Here is a 17,312-nt window from a genome sequence, read left to right as displayed (position 1 = left end):
ACTTCATTTGTGTCTGTAATCATCCCAATTGAGAAACCTTAATATGAGCTACCGGTTTGTCAGTATGTAATAATAATAAGTAACAAAAATAATAAATATCAATATATAACATAATCCCTGGGTTCCATGAGAGGGTGCTAGGTCCTTCTTTAATGTCCTGTATCTTGCTCACCACCCTTAGAAGCACTAACCTTTTTTAAAAAATACTCTTTTATTTTTAAAGATTTGTTTATGCATATAAGAACTGGGGTTTAGGCCAGAGATGGGGCGGGGTGGGGTTGAGAAGATTCACCAGAGACAAAGTGGTGAACAGAACAGGTGGATTGACTGAAATACTCTAATGAGGGGAGCAGTGGGTGAGATAGGAGAGATCTGCTGCGCCATGTGGGTTAGCTCCCTGGCTGGGGATTTAACTCATGCTAAAGTGGCTGGTGATAGCTTCATAACAACTGAGACTTTAACCCCTGTGCCACCAAAGAGGCCCAGCATTGACTTTTCTTCTTGTGGTCTTTTTCATACAAAAGTTAGTTTCCTGTGTATTTTTCATATACATTCCTCGTTAGACTATATGCTTATTTAAGGGTAGACTCATCAATTTTATTTATAGTTTTGTACTTAGATTCCTCCACAATGCCTGACAGTATAATAGGTTGGGATATTTGTTGACTAAATGTTGACTAATATATAACATATTATTATAGTAACTCTTCATTTCTCTAGAGGACACTTTTCATATGATTTGCCTCTTTGAATCATATCTGAGTACTTAGAAGGAAGCAGATCTACTTCTAGGAACCTTTCCAAGAAAAAAAGAAAATACATGGCCACATAAAGATGTTTATAGCAGCATTCATTTTTTTTTTTTTTAAGATTTATTTATTTTATTTATACAAGCACTGGGTACAGTCAGAAGCGCGGGAGGGTGAGAGAAATCACCAGAGCCAGAGCGGGAAACAGAACAGGCAGATGGGAAGGCAGATGGACGAAGTACACTGCTGAGGGGAGCAGTGAGCAGCAGGAGAGGTCCGCGCGCCATGTGGGACCCTCGCCCAGCAGCCGGGGATCGAACCCGCGCTGCAGAAGCTGCAGGCAGTTTCACAACCCAGAGCTCAACCGCTGTGCCACCGGGGAGGCCCAGCATTCATTATTCATAATAGCCTAAAACCAGAAGCAATTCACATGCTTATCAACTAATGAATAAAGAAACAAAATGGAGCATATTCGTTTGTTGGAATACTATTCAGCAATTAAAAGGAATGAGCTACTGATACACATAACAGCATGGATAAATTCCAAAATCATTAGACTAAGTGAAAGAACTAGATACAGAAAGGTAGATATTGTATGATCCATTTTATAGGAAATATCTAGAAAAAGAATCTGTTGAAACAGAACGAAGATCAGTAGTTGCTTGAGGCTGGGAATGAGAGCAGTATTAAATGTAAATAAGCACAAGGGACTATTTTAGGATAATGAAATGTTTTTAAAAATTATTAAAATTGAATAAAAGGGACATGCTTCATTTTATTTCCATTTATTATGGAAAATGGGACCATTATATTGTTAATCATTAAATATTGTTAATACAGTGAGGTAGCTTTTTTTTAACATCCTTAACCCATTTTGCTCACCCTCCATCTACTTGCTGTGTGCTTTTATGTAAAGGTGTTAACACCCTATAATCTGCACTATACTGTCATATGTAATTAGTGATTTTTTAGTACTAAAATTAGTTTCATTCAGCTTACCAGAAATTTTAAATTTTTAAGATTTTTCCCGATGTAAGTTAATGTGCTTTGGTGGTGAAATAGAGATTATTTTAATTTGTTTTGCTGAACTTTATTATTAATCCTTGTTTCAGTTACCTAGTGTTATATAGCCAATTAACTCAAAACTTACTGTGCTTAAAGCAACTGTGTATTTCTTATCATGCTGTGGGTTGACTAAGCAATTCTCTGCTGTTCTCACCAGCCTACAGTCATAGTTACATTCAGTTGGTGGGTTATCTAGAGGGCAGGCCCAACTATGATAGCAGGATGCTAAATCTTTCTTGAATATCATATGATATTTCAGAATTATTCATACATGGCACTTAGGGCATTGTTTCAAAAAGAACAAAATCTGAAACTGTGAGGATTCAGTAGTGTCACTTACGTTTTCTGTTGGTCAAAGCTGAGTCATAAAAGCCAGCCAAGATTATAAATGGGAAAATAGATTATAACTGTTGATTAGAGGAACAATAAAGACCTACTGCAAAGAAGCATGGACACAACCTTTAATTGTTTTGTCTTTCATGTTCATTAAAGTATAAAACTTCTTAACTTTTCAGAAATAATTTTAAAAGATGATTATCAATGTAAACTTGAGAAAGATCACTTTAATATATAAAATGAATTAGAGGAGTTAAGAGGCTTTGGTATATGAAATAGATGAAGCTACAGGTAAATATAATTTTTCTGAAAAGAAAAGTTTTAAGCATGTTTTGTAACTACACTACTTTAATATCGTATGGCAACTTGAATGTTGAATCTTTAAGAGTTTGAAGTTTGAAATCTGATATCAATAGATTTGGATTGGCATCTTGCCCTCTTCTAGTTTGTTTCTTTATCTGTAAAATGTATATAAAAAAATACTTTGAATGGGAAGATGAAAAAATTTTGGAGATAGATGGGGATGATAGTTCCACAATAATACAATTGTATTTTTAAGTGTACCATTGAGCTGTAACCTGTACATTTAAAAATGATTAAAAATTTTACCAATTTTTTTGTTATGCATATTTACCATGATAAAAATTACTTTTTCCATAGCAATGAAAAGTATTAGATTTAGCAGCAAATCTTAAATGTTCAGTACAGCTTATTTACTATGCAAGTGCTCAGATAACTTTTCCTAAAATTGATTTACTATGTTACACTTGAAAAAACACATTTCTGAAATTTGGACTGACATTCGAATCATTTTTGTATACAGTAAGAGGGAAGTCCTACAAAGTTGGACCTTTTATAAAAATACTAATATTTGTGTTAACTTAGATTTCAGACTATTTTAGTAAATTTGCTTATATGTGATATGAATATGTCATTCTCTTAGGTATCTCTTATTTCTTTGTTTTATACGTTCCTGTCTTAGAAGGATGTAATAAAATAATTTACCCAACTTCAGATTTGCTCAAGGTATTAAATTGCCACTTTAATATAGGGTATATAAACTCATTTCAGACACAAATTTTATTGCATTCATTTTTAATCAACAGTGCAATTTAAAAATTAAGGGCACCTTTCATTACTCTCATGTTGAGAAACTTGAGAACCGTTTATTTATATATAATGTATACATACTATGTGTCAGTGTTCTAGATGCTTTAGATATATCAGAAAATGATATAAACCTCCTTGTCCTCAGGGGATTTAAATTTAAGTTGAGATGTTAGAAAACTAAAGTGAATAAATATGTACTCTTATTTGGAGATAAGGTAGGAAGAAATAGAAAACAAGGAGTTAGAGTGTACACAGGATGAGGCCATTTTACATAGTGTTCAACAGTGGCTCCTTTGAAGGGAAGTGAAGTGAGCAAGTGAGCTATGTGATTAGCATAAATTAGCTCAAGAGAAATTTTTTGATATTTCAGTAATGAAAGAAGGTAATGATTGAAATAGGTATATAAAGAACTATGTAATTATTTTGGGTTGAATATCTGTGTCTTAAGTTTTGGTCTCTTGCAATTTGCCATTCCTTTTTCTTGGAAAGATAATTAGTAAATACTACATTCAATTAATTTTTTAGATGCTTTGTGTGGGAAATATTTCTTAATTACACAAAAATTAATTACCAAAAATGTTTCAATTTATTTTTGCATAGAAGAACTGGGGTGTAAGCCAGAGGTGCAGGGGGATGAGAGGATTCACCAGATACAGAGTGGGAAGCAGAACAGGTGGATATACTGAAATACACTCTTAAGGGGAGCAGTGGGAGGCAAGGGAAGTGAGGTCTTCTGAGCTATATGTGGGTTAGCTCGTGGGCCATGGATTGAACTCAGGCTATAGAGGTAATAGTGCTGAGACTTAACCCCTAGGCCAGCAGGGAGGCCCATAATTACCAAAATTTTCTAGTGCAAAGATATGATTTTTATTTTGCAGTCTGTATGACTAATGTTTATCCTGTTTATTATTAAGCTTATACATGTTTTAATTGAATATTAAGAATAATGATTGATAGACATTATAATGAAAGCATTATACACTATTCAATACCAAAAAATATTGTGTATTTTGCTAATGCAATTGATCTTTGAATTACATGATATGCTTTAAAGTGTTAACAGAGAAACAATTCTTAAAATAATATTTTTCTGGGCCTCCCTGGTGGCACAAAGGGTTAAGCACTCACTATGAAGCAATCTATGGCCTCTGCAGCACCCTGGCCAGCCAGGGAGCACCCCACATGGTGAAGCCACAACTCTTGACTTGCCCACTGCTCCCCTCAGCAATCTATTTCAGTCAGTCTGCCTGTTCTGTTCCCCACTCTGTCTCTGGTGAATCCTCTCACCCCCTGTATCTCTGGCCTGTACCCCAGATCTTGTATGCACAAATAAATAAATCTTTTAAAATAAATAGTATTTTTCTGTTCTGTAATATTAAATTATTGTTCTGTATAAGTGATGGAATTTGGGCACGTCAGTAGAGGAAATAGTAAGGAAAACATGAACTGTATGTAGAAAATAGTGAATTGTTTGTTTTGACTACTGTGTATAATGTGTGAATAGTACTGGGGGAATTCAGACTAGAAAGGTAAATTAGGGCTGGATTGTATGGGGATTTGAAAAGTTGACTATTATTTTGAATTCAGACATTCGTTAGCTGTTTGATGTTTTTATAGTACTTGTAGCCACTAGTTTTATATATGTGTGTGTGTGTGTGTGTGTGTGTGTGTGTGCATAGGAGGTAAATATAAAGTTAATGAGAAATTAGACCATATTTATTAATAAAAAGAGAGATGATGGATATGTAAGATGGTAGAAAGAATAGGCAATAAAAGGCAACAAAAAATTTCCATGTTCATAGAAAACAAATAAGTGCATTTAGTTTTCCCAGTAAATTGCTAGATTGCTTTCATGAAAAAAAAAAAAGAAAAGAAACAGTATTTTATTAGGAATAAGAGGTGAGATTTTTCATTCAGGAGCCTGTCATTAAGTAATTATGCAACTTTGGAAAGGTTTTTTAAGTTGTGTGGGCACTGAGTTCTTACTGTTTAAAATGAGGGTTTGTATAAAGATCATTAAGGTCCATAATAAGCTGGTTACATGGTCATTTTTTGCCCAAAATAGAACACTGAAATTGAAAGACGCTTACTCTTAAAAAAAAGTTACTCTTAAATATTTAATGCTTTTTTGATGTGATAGTAAAGGGGATTGTTTTCTTGATTTCTTTTAGTTCATTGTTTACATATAGGAACACAGTTGAGTTTTGTATGTTGCTTTTGTAACCTGAGCTTTACTGTATTGATTTATTGTTGCTAATAGTTTTTTAGTGGAGTCCTTACAGTTTTCTTTGTATATTACCATGACATCCTGCAAACAGTAATAGTGGTACTTCTTCTGTCCCAGTTTGAATTCCTTTTATGTCTTAACTCTTGCCTGATTGCTCTCTCTAGCTAGGACTTCCAGTAGTGTGTTGAATAGGAGTTGTGAAAATGGACATCCTGTCTAGCACTTGACCTTAGAGGAAAATTTTCAGTTTTTCTCTGAGTTACACTTCTTAACGTATTGTCATGAGTCTACTTTCCCTGTTTGTATTGCAAAACTTGAATTTAAAGTACTCAAAAGTATGAGAAAAGACTGATACTTAATCATAAAATGTTAAAGGTTGGTTCTAATAAAGGTAGTATAATCTGAGGAAATAGAATGATTTTTTAAATAACTGCTTGATGCTGTGAATGGTTATGATTAAAAGTGTGTCATAAATATAGAAGTTTTTTGTTGAAGTATAATTGATATATAACATTTATATTCATTCTGGTGTACAAAATAATGATTTAATATTTGTATCCATTGCTAAATGATCACACTGTAAGTTACCATCTGTCACCATAGAAAGTCACATTTTTTTTCCTTGTGAAACTTTCTTCAAGATCTACTCTTTTAACAACTTCAACTATGTAATGCAATATTGACTATAGTCATTATGCTGTAATTACATCCCCATGATTTATTTATTTTATAACTGGAAGTTTGTACCTATTGATCCAGTTCACCCATTGTGCCCACCCTGCTTCTCATCTCCCCTCTGGAAACCACCATCCTGCTCTCTGTAACACAGAATTGTTTTTGAAATAAATATATTGTTCAAAATAAAGTAAACTACTTTCATGGATAAAGCCAAAAACAGTTACACATTATTATAAGTAGTGTCTTAATTTGCCTGCATTGAGAAGTAATGAGACTCTCTGTTTTCATTGGTTTTCCAGACTTAATTGTTTATTTAAATGTCTTTCTGGCCTACAAAGTACTTCTCAGGTATTTAATTTGCATTCAGAATACCTGGGCACATTTTGATTCTGTGGGTCTGGGGTGAGCCTGAGATTTGCTTTTTTAATAAGCTCCTAAATGATGTAGAAGTTGCTATTCTGTAGATTGTGCTCAGACCATCAAGGTTCTAGGTGATTTATTGGAATTCTGGCAGTTTTATGATCTAGGGCATTAAATATGGCTGAATGTTTTAAATAATTATATTAGTTGTTTTAAAAAGAAGACTTAGGGAACTCTTGTAAATTTAATAATGTAGTTGATCGAAATAATGTCTTTTGTATTCACATTTTCCTCTTTTATATGTTTACCAGTGTTTTAATTCTAGTTTTGCTTATTTCTCATTTCTTTTTTGTTGTTGTGATTTTTGCTTTCATTTAATGTATTATTGTGTTTGTGAATCTGGTCAGGGAACCGTTACTGTATTTTATGTTTGTATCTACATTTTATTTTGCATGCTTAACGTGGCTTTACCTGGATGTACTTTTTGGTAAGTTTCAAATTTATAAAGAATATTGTTTTTTGTAGTGTAAGTTATAATGTTTTCCTTTTTTACCCCCCCTCCCACTTCTAGTAATGTGATCATGCCCATGAATTGGTTTTATTTTTTTTAAAGATTTCATTTGATAATTTCTTCCTAACATTTTCCAGTTTTCCTTAATAGTAGTGTAGTTTGGTACTAATCTGCTTTGATTCATTTTATAGCCTCACACTATCAGTTGCTGATCACTGTAGCAGTTGCTGTATCAAATATTTGGTTTTTTTAAGAACGCCTTAATCATTTAGAAGTGTTGTTCTAAAAACTAGTGCTTCCATATAGCAATCATAAAAGAAGATAGTTTGTAGTAAAATTAAATATTTCTGTTTTCTGTCAACAACACATTCTAATTTTGTTTTTACAGCAACAGCTAGCACAATTACAGAAAGAAAAATCAGAGATTCTGAAAAATCTTGCATTGTATTACTTCACATTTGTAGATGTTATGGAATTTAAGGTATGTACTTAAATTATAAAATTTAACATTTCAAGGTAGATTTGGATATTTGTCAATAGTATAAATTGCTTTATCATTTGCAAAAAATAACTCCAGAGCTAAAATTTACAATATATTTTGTTTCTGTGTTTTCTGAATTTAATTTTATGTAGATAAAATATTAAGCTAATTAAACCTTTATTTTCAGGACCATGTTTGTGAATTACTGAACACTATTGATGTTTGCCAAGTCTTCTTTGATATTGTAAGTGTCATTTTCAGAAAAATTTCCTGTCTGATTCCAGTAGAATTAAGGGTACCAAGTACTTTTCTTTAGAGTAAGTTTATATGACTGGCATCTAATGATTTAGCATTGTTCATTTAGCTTCTTTTGTAGCTATTTTTAAAAGTAAGGAGTTAGATTGTGTTGTCTGTTTCTACTCATTTATTTGATTGTTGCTGAGTATAAGTTTTATAGGTAAGTATAAGTTTTATAAGTAAGTATAAGTTTTATACAAATTGTGAAGTAGTTGATTTTAGTATTTTAAAATTGAGGTACTATTTTTCTGTGTAAAAGGTATGCTTGATAGAATTTTTCTTAGATCATAATTGATATAGGAAATCAAAGTGAAGATTGTCTCCATTGATTTAATAGCAAACCTTTTTACTTTGTAATTTATCTAATACTTTTTTTTCTTACTTAGTGAGATTGACTTCAGCGTTTCTTATTTTTCTGGTTTTGTTCACATTTTTAAACTTGTGAGTTTGAATAGAGTGATCACAAATGTTTTCATCCATCAAATTGTGTCACAAACAGTTATCTGTAACTTCCAAATTTTAGACATGTTTTGATGAAAGGTATTAGGTAGATTTTTAGCCATAGGGATAAAATCAATAGAAAATTATTAGCTTTCATTAACTTCCATGTATATGTTTGTATGTTCAAAAGGTTGTGAAATAAGAAAGGATTTAAACTTTTTTTTCTAGACTGTAAACTTTGATTTAACAAAGAACTACTTAGATTTGATCATAACATATACAACACTAATGATACTGCTATCTCGAATTGAAGAAAGGAAAGCAATCATTGGATTATACAATTATGCTCATGAAATGACCCATGGAGCAAGGTAAACCTGCATTATAAAAATCTTTGTGAAGGGGGCCTCCCTGGTGATGCAAGGGGTTAAGTCTCAGCACTATGGAGCTTTCGGTAGCCACTGCAGCACGAATTTGATCCCCCGGCCAGGGTGCTAACCTACATGGCGCAGCAGCAGAGCTCTTCTGTCTCTCCTACTTCTCCCCTCAGCAGTGTATTTCAGTCAGTCTACCTGTTCTGCTCTCCACTCTATCGCTGGTGAATCCTCCCACTCCATACTTCCCCCTCCCGTCGCACCTCTGGCCTACATCCCAGCTCTTGTATGCATAAATAAATAGATCTTTAATAAATAAATTTGTGAAATTCTCATTTGATGGCTTATAATTCAGTGATGTTTAATATCTATTTTAAGTGACCGAGAATACCCACGCCTTGGTCAGATGATTGTGGATTATGAAAACCCTTTAAAGAAGATGATGGAAGAATTTGTACCCCATAGCAAGGTGAGAGCTGTTTTTAGGTATTCTTTAATATGCATATGAGATCGCTTAGCAGTGATAGTTATTGATATACTTATTTTAGGAAAAATAATGGCATATGAATAATAAGTATACTTAGTTTCATCTGATGGTGAACCTGAGAGTCAATGAATTAGATTGCAAATAGTATATAGAAACTCAGAATATATTGATTTATTATAGGTGTTTGATTACGTATAGCATGTAGAGATAATGAAGTGTAGTATTCAAGAATGTCTACCTTTTACTCATATGCAAAGTTGTACTCCCAACTTTGCCAGTTTCTAAATTTGAATCTTAAGCAAGTTAACTTAATCATCCTCATTAAACCTCAGTTTTCTTATTTGTAAAATGGGTTAATAATTGTACTATTTCTTATGGTTGTGGAAATTAAATGAGTTATTTTATAAAGGGTTTTTAGATGTAGTGCTTAATAATTTAGCTGTCATAGTACAGCCTCTTTATGAAGAAAAAAAATTATAGAACTTTTGTGGAAATAATTGGAATGTCTCTCTTTTAAGATAGATTAATAAATAGTTCTTAATGAAATTATTTAAGTTTCAAGGAGTCTTGCCATTATGGCTTCTTTGCTGTAGCACTGACTCAAAGAGTGATAGTTTCTAAACACATCAAGGAAATTTATAGGCATCTTATATATCCTCACTATTTATAAATTAGGAGTTGAAGGCTAGAGAAGTCACATGACAAGATATAAACCACTTGTCAGTAATAGTGGAAAATGAGAGCTAATGCCCAGGATATTAGTGTCTTGGTCCATTGTTCTCTTCGCATAATGAAAGTTACATGTTAATACGTGCTGTTTTGTATGAATCTGTGCCTTTTTTTTTAAATGTATTTTGGGGTTTTTTTTTTTTTGACGTATGTTAACTCCAAGAATTTAATCTTAAGAAAGTAACATGATTTCCTTAGCTATGCTATTGCTGAGGAATGCAGGATCTGTGTGCTTTCATGAAATAAAGAAAATTAAATCAGAGGAGGGAAGCAGGGATCCATTTTAGATATATGGAGCATAATCGTAATTAGGCTCTCTTGTTTTATGATGATACAATTAGAAATATATAGCAGTGGTAGCTGGAATTTAAATGGAAAAGAAGGAAAGAAAAAAAATTTATTCTTCAGCTTTCTTTTTTCCTACTTTATTTAGTCTCTTTCAGATGCACTAATTTCCCTTCAGATGGTATATCCACGAAGGAATCTTTCAGCTGACCAGTGGAGAAATGCCCAGCTATTGAGTCTCATCAGTGCACCCAGTACAATGCTTAATCCTGCACAGTCTGATACTGTATGACTTTATTTTATTTTTCCTTTTTTGAATGGAAATAAAATTGATATCTTGAAAAATATCGTTAACTAGTCTGTTGCTATTTTTCTTCTTAATTAGTATTAGACTATCAGTGAAGTTGATTGTAAAATGCTGTGTAGTTAATTCATTTTTTTCAGTATTTTTTATTTCTAGATACTGGTGCCAAGTTAATACAGTTAGTAGTATGTGTCTTTAAAAGTTTGCTTTGATGGATGGAGTTGGAAGGGATTATGCTAGGCAAAGTAAGTCAGAAGGAAAAAGATAAATATTGGATGGTTTCACTTGTATGTGGAATATAGGCAAATAGAACAAAGGGTCAAGAAAAAAACAAAACATGCAAGCTGACATAGATCTGAGGTTTATAGCAGGGGAGGAGGAGAGATGGGTCAAAACATAGGAGGGAAGAGGGCCTCTCTGGTGGCACAGGGGTTAAAGACAGTGCTATCAAGCTATCACCAGTAACTGCAGCAGCACAAGTTCAATCCCCTGTGGGCCAGGGAGCTACCCACATGGCACAGCAGACCTCCTGCCTCGCCCTCTGCTCCCCTCAATAGTATATTGCAGTAGATCTGCCTGTTCTTCTCCCCACTCTCTGGTGAATCCTCTCACCCCCCAGCACCTCTGGCTTACACCCTAGTTCTTGTATACTTAAATAAATAAATCTTAAAGAAAAAAAAAACATAGGAAGGAAGAGCACAAGGAAGAGCACCAATTCACCCATGCACTATCACCAGAGTCCCTCGTGTTCTTCCCTCCCGTTTTGATCCCCCTCCCCTGCAGAATGTCTCTCATTTGTAGTTGCCTGTAAATTTTGTTTTTTAATTATAATTTTTTTTTTTTACTTATCCCTTATTTGGTTCTCCTACGTTCCTCCTATAAGTGAAACCATCTGATACTTTTTCTTTCTTGCTTTTTTCCACTGGTCGTAATCCCATCAAGCTCCATCCATGTTGCTGCAACTGGCATGAAATTATCTTTTATGATTGCTGAGTAATATTCCATTGTGTATATATACACACAATGTATATATACACAATGTATATATATATTTTTGGGTATTTGGGTTGTTTCCATATCTTTCCTATTGTAAATAGTGCTGCAATAAACATAGGGATATGGTATCCTTTTGTAGCAAAAATTATTTTTATATTCTATTTCTTTATAGATTTTTATGTATATGAACATAGCTGTTAAGGATATGTAGAATATACATGTATAGTTATTTAGGTGAGACAGTGAGCATCTATGTATGTAAATCTTTTTTAACTTGACTATAAATTTATCCTTTATCCTTTATACTGCAAACTGAAATAGACTTGGGAGGTTGGGCAGTTGTCTTTTACTTGATTGAACACAATTTAGCAACATACTTTTTAAAAGAGGTTTCATGGTATGTAAATGTGAAGAAGGCACAACTGTCAAATAACTTTTGTGAACTGCAAGTTTAAATATAGGTTATAAAATTTTTATCCGACTTTTCCAATTTGTTGTGGTGACATTTGAGTAGTAGGGATTTTCAGGAGGAAGAGGAGGAGGGTGACTCAATATGAGATTTTTTTTTAAAAAAAGATTTCTTGTAACCACAAATTTATATTTTCTGTTTTTAAGATGCCTTGTGAATATCTCTCTTTGGATGCAATGGAAAAATGGATTATCTGTAAGTAAAATTGGTCAAGTTTTTAATTTTAGAAAAATAAAACAAGTAACATGAATCACTTCTATGCTATGCACTGTTCTAAACCTTCTGTGTGCATTGTAAATCTCATTCAGTCATCACATTGACACCATTAGATCTGTCATATAAAAGAGGACTCTAATGCCTAGTTCACTCAGCTGATATGTGACAAAGCTAGGCTAATTAATTATAAGGCTGATGGTCTGTATTATATTGCATTTCAACATAAACTTCAAAACTCAGGGTTTTTTAAATGATTTTCTAAAGTGTTGGATTTATTTATTTAAGGTACGTTTTGGTTTTAATTTGCTTCAGTGCGTATGCTGGTAGCTTTTCAAATCCACTGGGGATAATATTACTGGTTTTGTTCCTAAGAAGTTCACAAACTATGGGGGAACTAGATACAGACATATAGCTATAATACAGGGTGAGAATTTCTTTAATATTCCTTCTACCACCCCTAGGTCTACTGGGTGAGGGGAATAATATTGAGCATTTTATGTTTTTTAGTTCTTACAGTTCTTATTTCTTGGTTTAATAACTTTTAGATACTATTTGGTGACATCAAATTATAGTATATATCAATGAGAATAAAGGACTGGGGTATTCTTTTTTCAATATTGTTTGTATTGATGCTTTTATAAAATACCAGAAGTAAAATAATAAGCAAAGACACAAAATAAAATCTACATTTTTAATTAATATATTCAGTTTTATCTAACAATTAGATTATTAGATTTCTACTCATAAATCATTATCAAATGTTTATGAATGTTTCTAAAAACTCTATTTCTTTACTTAATTTATGCTCTGGCCCTTTAGCATTGTTATTGGTATGAATGAGGAGAAATTTAGCACATCTGTCCTTAGCAATTTTTATTAATTACAGTTTTTATATTGATCAGAATTGTGATGTATTTATTTTCTTCTATATTAAGATTTTCATTTTTTTTTTTAGTTGAAAACCCATCGCTTTCAGGGTATTCATTTTGCTTAAATTAAATGTTTGGTGATCCTTGGTTGGTTTATGTTTAAGTATGTATGACTGAAAGTGATTAGTAGAGTTAGGTGGCCTGGTGACCTTCTGAGTTATATATGACTATTTCTCTCCAGTATTTTCCGTAAATAAGAATGCTAGTTGCTGAGCAGTGAGATGAGTCCGAAACTGACTACCCTAGTAGAAGTTAGGTGGGCATGGACAAATTTGAGATGATCCCAGTTGCCAAAGGAAGGTTTTACTCTATGTTTTGCTGCTTTCATGTATTTGAACCTTAAGTAGAACTACTATAGAGATTAATAGTTACCTCAAAGGTTGTGCTTCTCTTTTTAACACCAGTACCCACACTAAGACTTTTCTACAGAAGATTGTCTTCTTTCATTCGAGGAAAGGCAGAAATATCATCTTGGATCTTAGATATGCAGAGTCTAGATCTCTGCCCGAGATCTACTGAATCAGAGCTGCAATCTATGATTTAAAAAGCTTTCATGGTGATTCTGAATCAAGCTGAAGTTTGAAAATTACTAGTCTTGATTATGCCTGGGGCCAAGAGATTTTGAGGGTCTGGAATGTTGGGGATTTTACTATTTGGAATACATTTATTGGACAGTTTATCTTGATGTTCTTTTTAGGGTCAATTCTTGTTCTTTTGGTTGAACTAAAGAGTTCTTGGGAAAGAACTCTTTATGCATATATTCCATATCTTTGGTTGCGCACCACATCAAATGATTAGCTTACACTTAGAGTCTCTCTTGTATGAAATGTATTTTAGTTCTTGGGAAAGAATTCTTTTGGGTGTTTTGGATTACTAGTTCCTTGATTTCTCTTTACATTGATTATTGGGCTTTATGTACTTTCTACCTTCAGTGATTTTCCCCAACTTTCTTGTGTAGTATTGGCCTACAGTTGCTCTGTAACATTTTTATGGCTTAAAATTTAAAAACAAAAGAAAACATTTTTTTTCCTGTCCCTTCATTGGAACTTTTGTAGAGAAGGGAGGGTTAATGTGTAGTTTCATTTACAAACCATCCTAATCTTGGAATGTCCTTTAAATTTATTTACCATTTTTGATCCTGTCATAAACATGTGACTATACTTTGATTCATAATGTAATCCATATCTTGAAAAAGTAAAATATTTGACAACCCATGGTATAACCATTGATACATCCAGGAAAGTTTTTTATTGTCAGCAGCAATTTTGTGAATCTAAGTTTACTATAAGGTGTAATACAGTAAGTGAAATATAACTTTACTTAGAGGGTTAGAGTAGAGTTAATATATAAGACCAAAATGTTTAAACAAAGTTTCTCTTGAGAATCTTTCAATCTTTATGCATATATTCCATTTCTTTGGTTGTGCACCACATCAAATGATTAGCTTACACTTAGAGTCTCTCTTGTATGAAACGTATTTTAGGAAATTCAAGGAAGTGAAATATACTTCTGTATATATAATTCCCACAATATATGCCAACTTAGAGAATTAACATGCTTGGGTAGTGACACTTTTAGATGAAGGGTTAAACTAAGAATAAAAAGGTAAATGACATGTTATATGTTACTGATTCAGGCTTTTAAATATAATTCAATAATTTTCTTAGGTGAGATTCCAGTTTAGAGGGTTATATGGAGGACATCAACAAACATATAAGATGATACACATTTTTTTTAGGCATTCCAAATTAGCTAACAAAGGGTAAAAGAGATATTTGAATTTATGTAATAGAGAGCAGCAGCATTATGTATTGAAAAAATATTAGACTTAAAGGGTAAACACTTGGGCCTACATCTAACTCTAATATATCTTTAGCAAGTCACTGAACCTTCATTTATTTAACTGTAAAAGAAAGATACCACTTTTTCACTCCACTATACAGGATAATCACATGAGGTGATTTATGTGAAAAGACTTGTTTAATAAAAATACCTTACTGTGAAAATGTGAGAGGCTGTCATTACTCTTTCATTTATTGTGAGTTAGCAATGTGGATTAGATGTATTTTTAGTTTTTATCTACTAAAGATTGTGCTGTAATGGTAACTTCTGGTCTCTGGCTTAAAATATTTTATAAATATTTCTAAAAATGTCTTTTACTCATTTATTAAAATTATTTCAGATCCCAGGAGTGAAATGTTTTTTTAATTTTTCCTTTCTTGTCACTGTGGGTTCAAAGAACTGATTTTGTAAAAATACAGAAAACTATTTTAAAAAATATTGCCATCTTGTATGTATATAGTGTCACTTGTGAGATTCAATTTAGTGATTGTGTTTACATTTTTGTATTTTAAATAGCCTGTAACTGAAAGAACTTTGCAATACTTTTAATATCTGTATTTGTTTTTGTTTTTATTTAAAGTTGGCTTTATTTTGTGTCATGGGATCCTAAATACTGATGCAACGGCACTAAACCTTTGGAAGCTAGCTCTTCAAAGTAGCTCTTGCCTCTCTCTCTTTCGGGATGAAGTTTTTCACATTCACAAAGCTGCAGAAGACTTATTTGTAAACATAAGAGGGTATGGCATTTTCAGTTGTCTTTTTTGGAAAAGGCTTATGGTTAGGAGATTAGTGAGTGGATTATCTTAAGGTTTCAGGAATAGAAAAGGTAATATCATGCCAAAAGATGCACCCTTCTATCTTATCAGTCTCATCAAGTTTATTATAACAATCATGCCAATATGGTGGTAATCACATTTTTTTTACAGGTAATGTAATAGTTTAAAATATCTAATATTCCTGCCTTTAAAAACTTGTATTTTAGAGGAAAGCTGTATTCTCTTCTGTAAATAATAACCAATTATACAAGACAGACCACTACAATAGAAAATCATGTTTTCTTATAGTAAGAAGGTTTTCCAAATTACTCATTTATAAATTCATTCCCTCAAAAACAAATCTCAGAAATTTGTGTCCTTGAAAATTTTAATGTCTACATTTCTTTCTCTTTGAGTTCTGTGCTAGTATATGAGCTAAGTTCATTTCAGACTTAGTAGCAATTATGAAATCTTTTGAAATTAGGAGCCTCTAAAATATTCTGGGATCCCCTGTAACTGAAAGTGTTGAATAATTATGTTGTACTTCTTTTTTTTTTTTTTTTAATATGCTTCCTTTTTTTAAAAGATTTATTTATTTATCCGTACAAGAACTGGGGTACAGGCCAGAAGTGTGTATGTGGGGGGGAGGTGAGAGGATTCACCAGAGACAGAGTGGGGAGCAGAACAGGCAGATTGACAGAAATACACTGCTGAGGGGAGCAGCAGATGAGTCAGGAGAGGTCTGCTGCGCCATGTGGGTCAGCTCCCTGCCGGGGATCGAACTCATGCTGCAGTGGCTGTGGATAGCTTCATAGTGCTGCGTCTTAAACCCTTGCACCACCAGGGAGGCCCTTATATTGTACTTCTTAGCTTCAGATAGAAATGAAATTTATCTGCATTTATTTCACATCCAACTTAGTAATGCCCCAGTGAAACTGAGATAAAATAAAGCATCTATTAGTTACTTAAAAAGTAAGGATATGCCTCGCACTAACCATTTAAGCCAACATGTCTCAAATTTTAGTGTTCATGAGAGTTACCCTGGGATGTGAATTAAAAGTCTAGCTTCCTAGGCATTATCCTTAACTTTCTATATCTGTGTCTTGGAGACATTAAAGAAATCTTATCTTCTCCCCCAATAATTTACTGATAAAATCTACAAAAGTTGACTTTGTACATAGAGTGCTAGGAAAGAATATAGGTAGTCTTGTTGCATGCATTTCCACTTTCAGGGCCAATTTTCCTGTTGATAATAAGTTATTTTTAATTGTCTTTTAATATTTTACTAATTTGTTTTGAAAGTTAGTAATCAAATTTAGTTAACATGGTTTTGGTTTTTTATTTTCCCTTTCCATAGCTATAATAAACGTATTAATGATATAAGAGAATGCAAGGAGGCAGCTGTGTCACATGCGTAAGTAGTTTTATTTGTGGGACCTTAATCAAGAATTTCTTAATGCATTATTTTATTGAAGTGAGTGCAAATTACTATTGTGCAAGATACAGTAGTAGATGTGGGGACTTTTAATCAATGAGAAATAACTATATAACTTTAATGTCTCATAACCTTGGAATTAGTGCTGACAGATTTTAAATATTTTTGAAGTATTGATAAAAATACTCTAAAGAAGTATCATACAAACGACTTTCATTTTAGACATCATTCATGTC

General features: G+C 32.8%; 1 protein-coding gene across 2 annotated transcripts in view; it reads left to right on the top strand.

Annotated features, from left to right (window-relative positions):
- Positions 1 to 17,312, top strand: part of NCKAP1 (NCK associated protein 1) — a 79,175-nt gene that overhangs the window by 23,178 nt on the left and 38,685 nt on the right. Inside the window, exons 3-10 of one of the 2 annotated variants that reach the window (XM_037523669.1) lie at positions 7,425 to 7,517; positions 7,705 to 7,761; positions 8,484 to 8,626; positions 9,008 to 9,098; positions 10,279 to 10,416; positions 12,046 to 12,094; positions 15,467 to 15,623; positions 16,999 to 17,055. In XM_037523669.1, coding sequence (XP_037379566.1) covers positions 7,425 to 7,517; positions 7,705 to 7,761; positions 8,484 to 8,626; positions 9,008 to 9,098; positions 10,279 to 10,416; positions 12,046 to 12,094; positions 15,467 to 15,623; positions 16,999 to 17,055 — 785 coding nt within the window. The remainder of the gene's footprint in view (positions 1 to 7,424; positions 7,518 to 7,704; positions 7,762 to 8,483; positions 8,627 to 9,007; positions 9,099 to 10,278; positions 10,417 to 12,045; positions 12,095 to 15,466; positions 15,624 to 16,998; positions 17,056 to 17,312) is intronic. The other variant, XM_037523671.2, reaches the window with a different exon arrangement.

The sequence above is a fragment of the Talpa occidentalis genome, unplaced genomic scaffold, assembly GCF_014898055.3.
Source record: "Talpa occidentalis isolate TD23 unplaced genomic scaffold, MPIMG_talOcc4v2.1 talOcc4.3, whole genome shotgun sequence".
Classification (NCBI taxonomy): Eukaryota; Metazoa; Chordata; class Mammalia; order Eulipotyphla; family Talpidae; genus Talpa; species Talpa occidentalis.
Note: the sequence above shows the minus strand (reverse complement) of the source record. Positions and strands in the feature narration are given on the sequence as shown.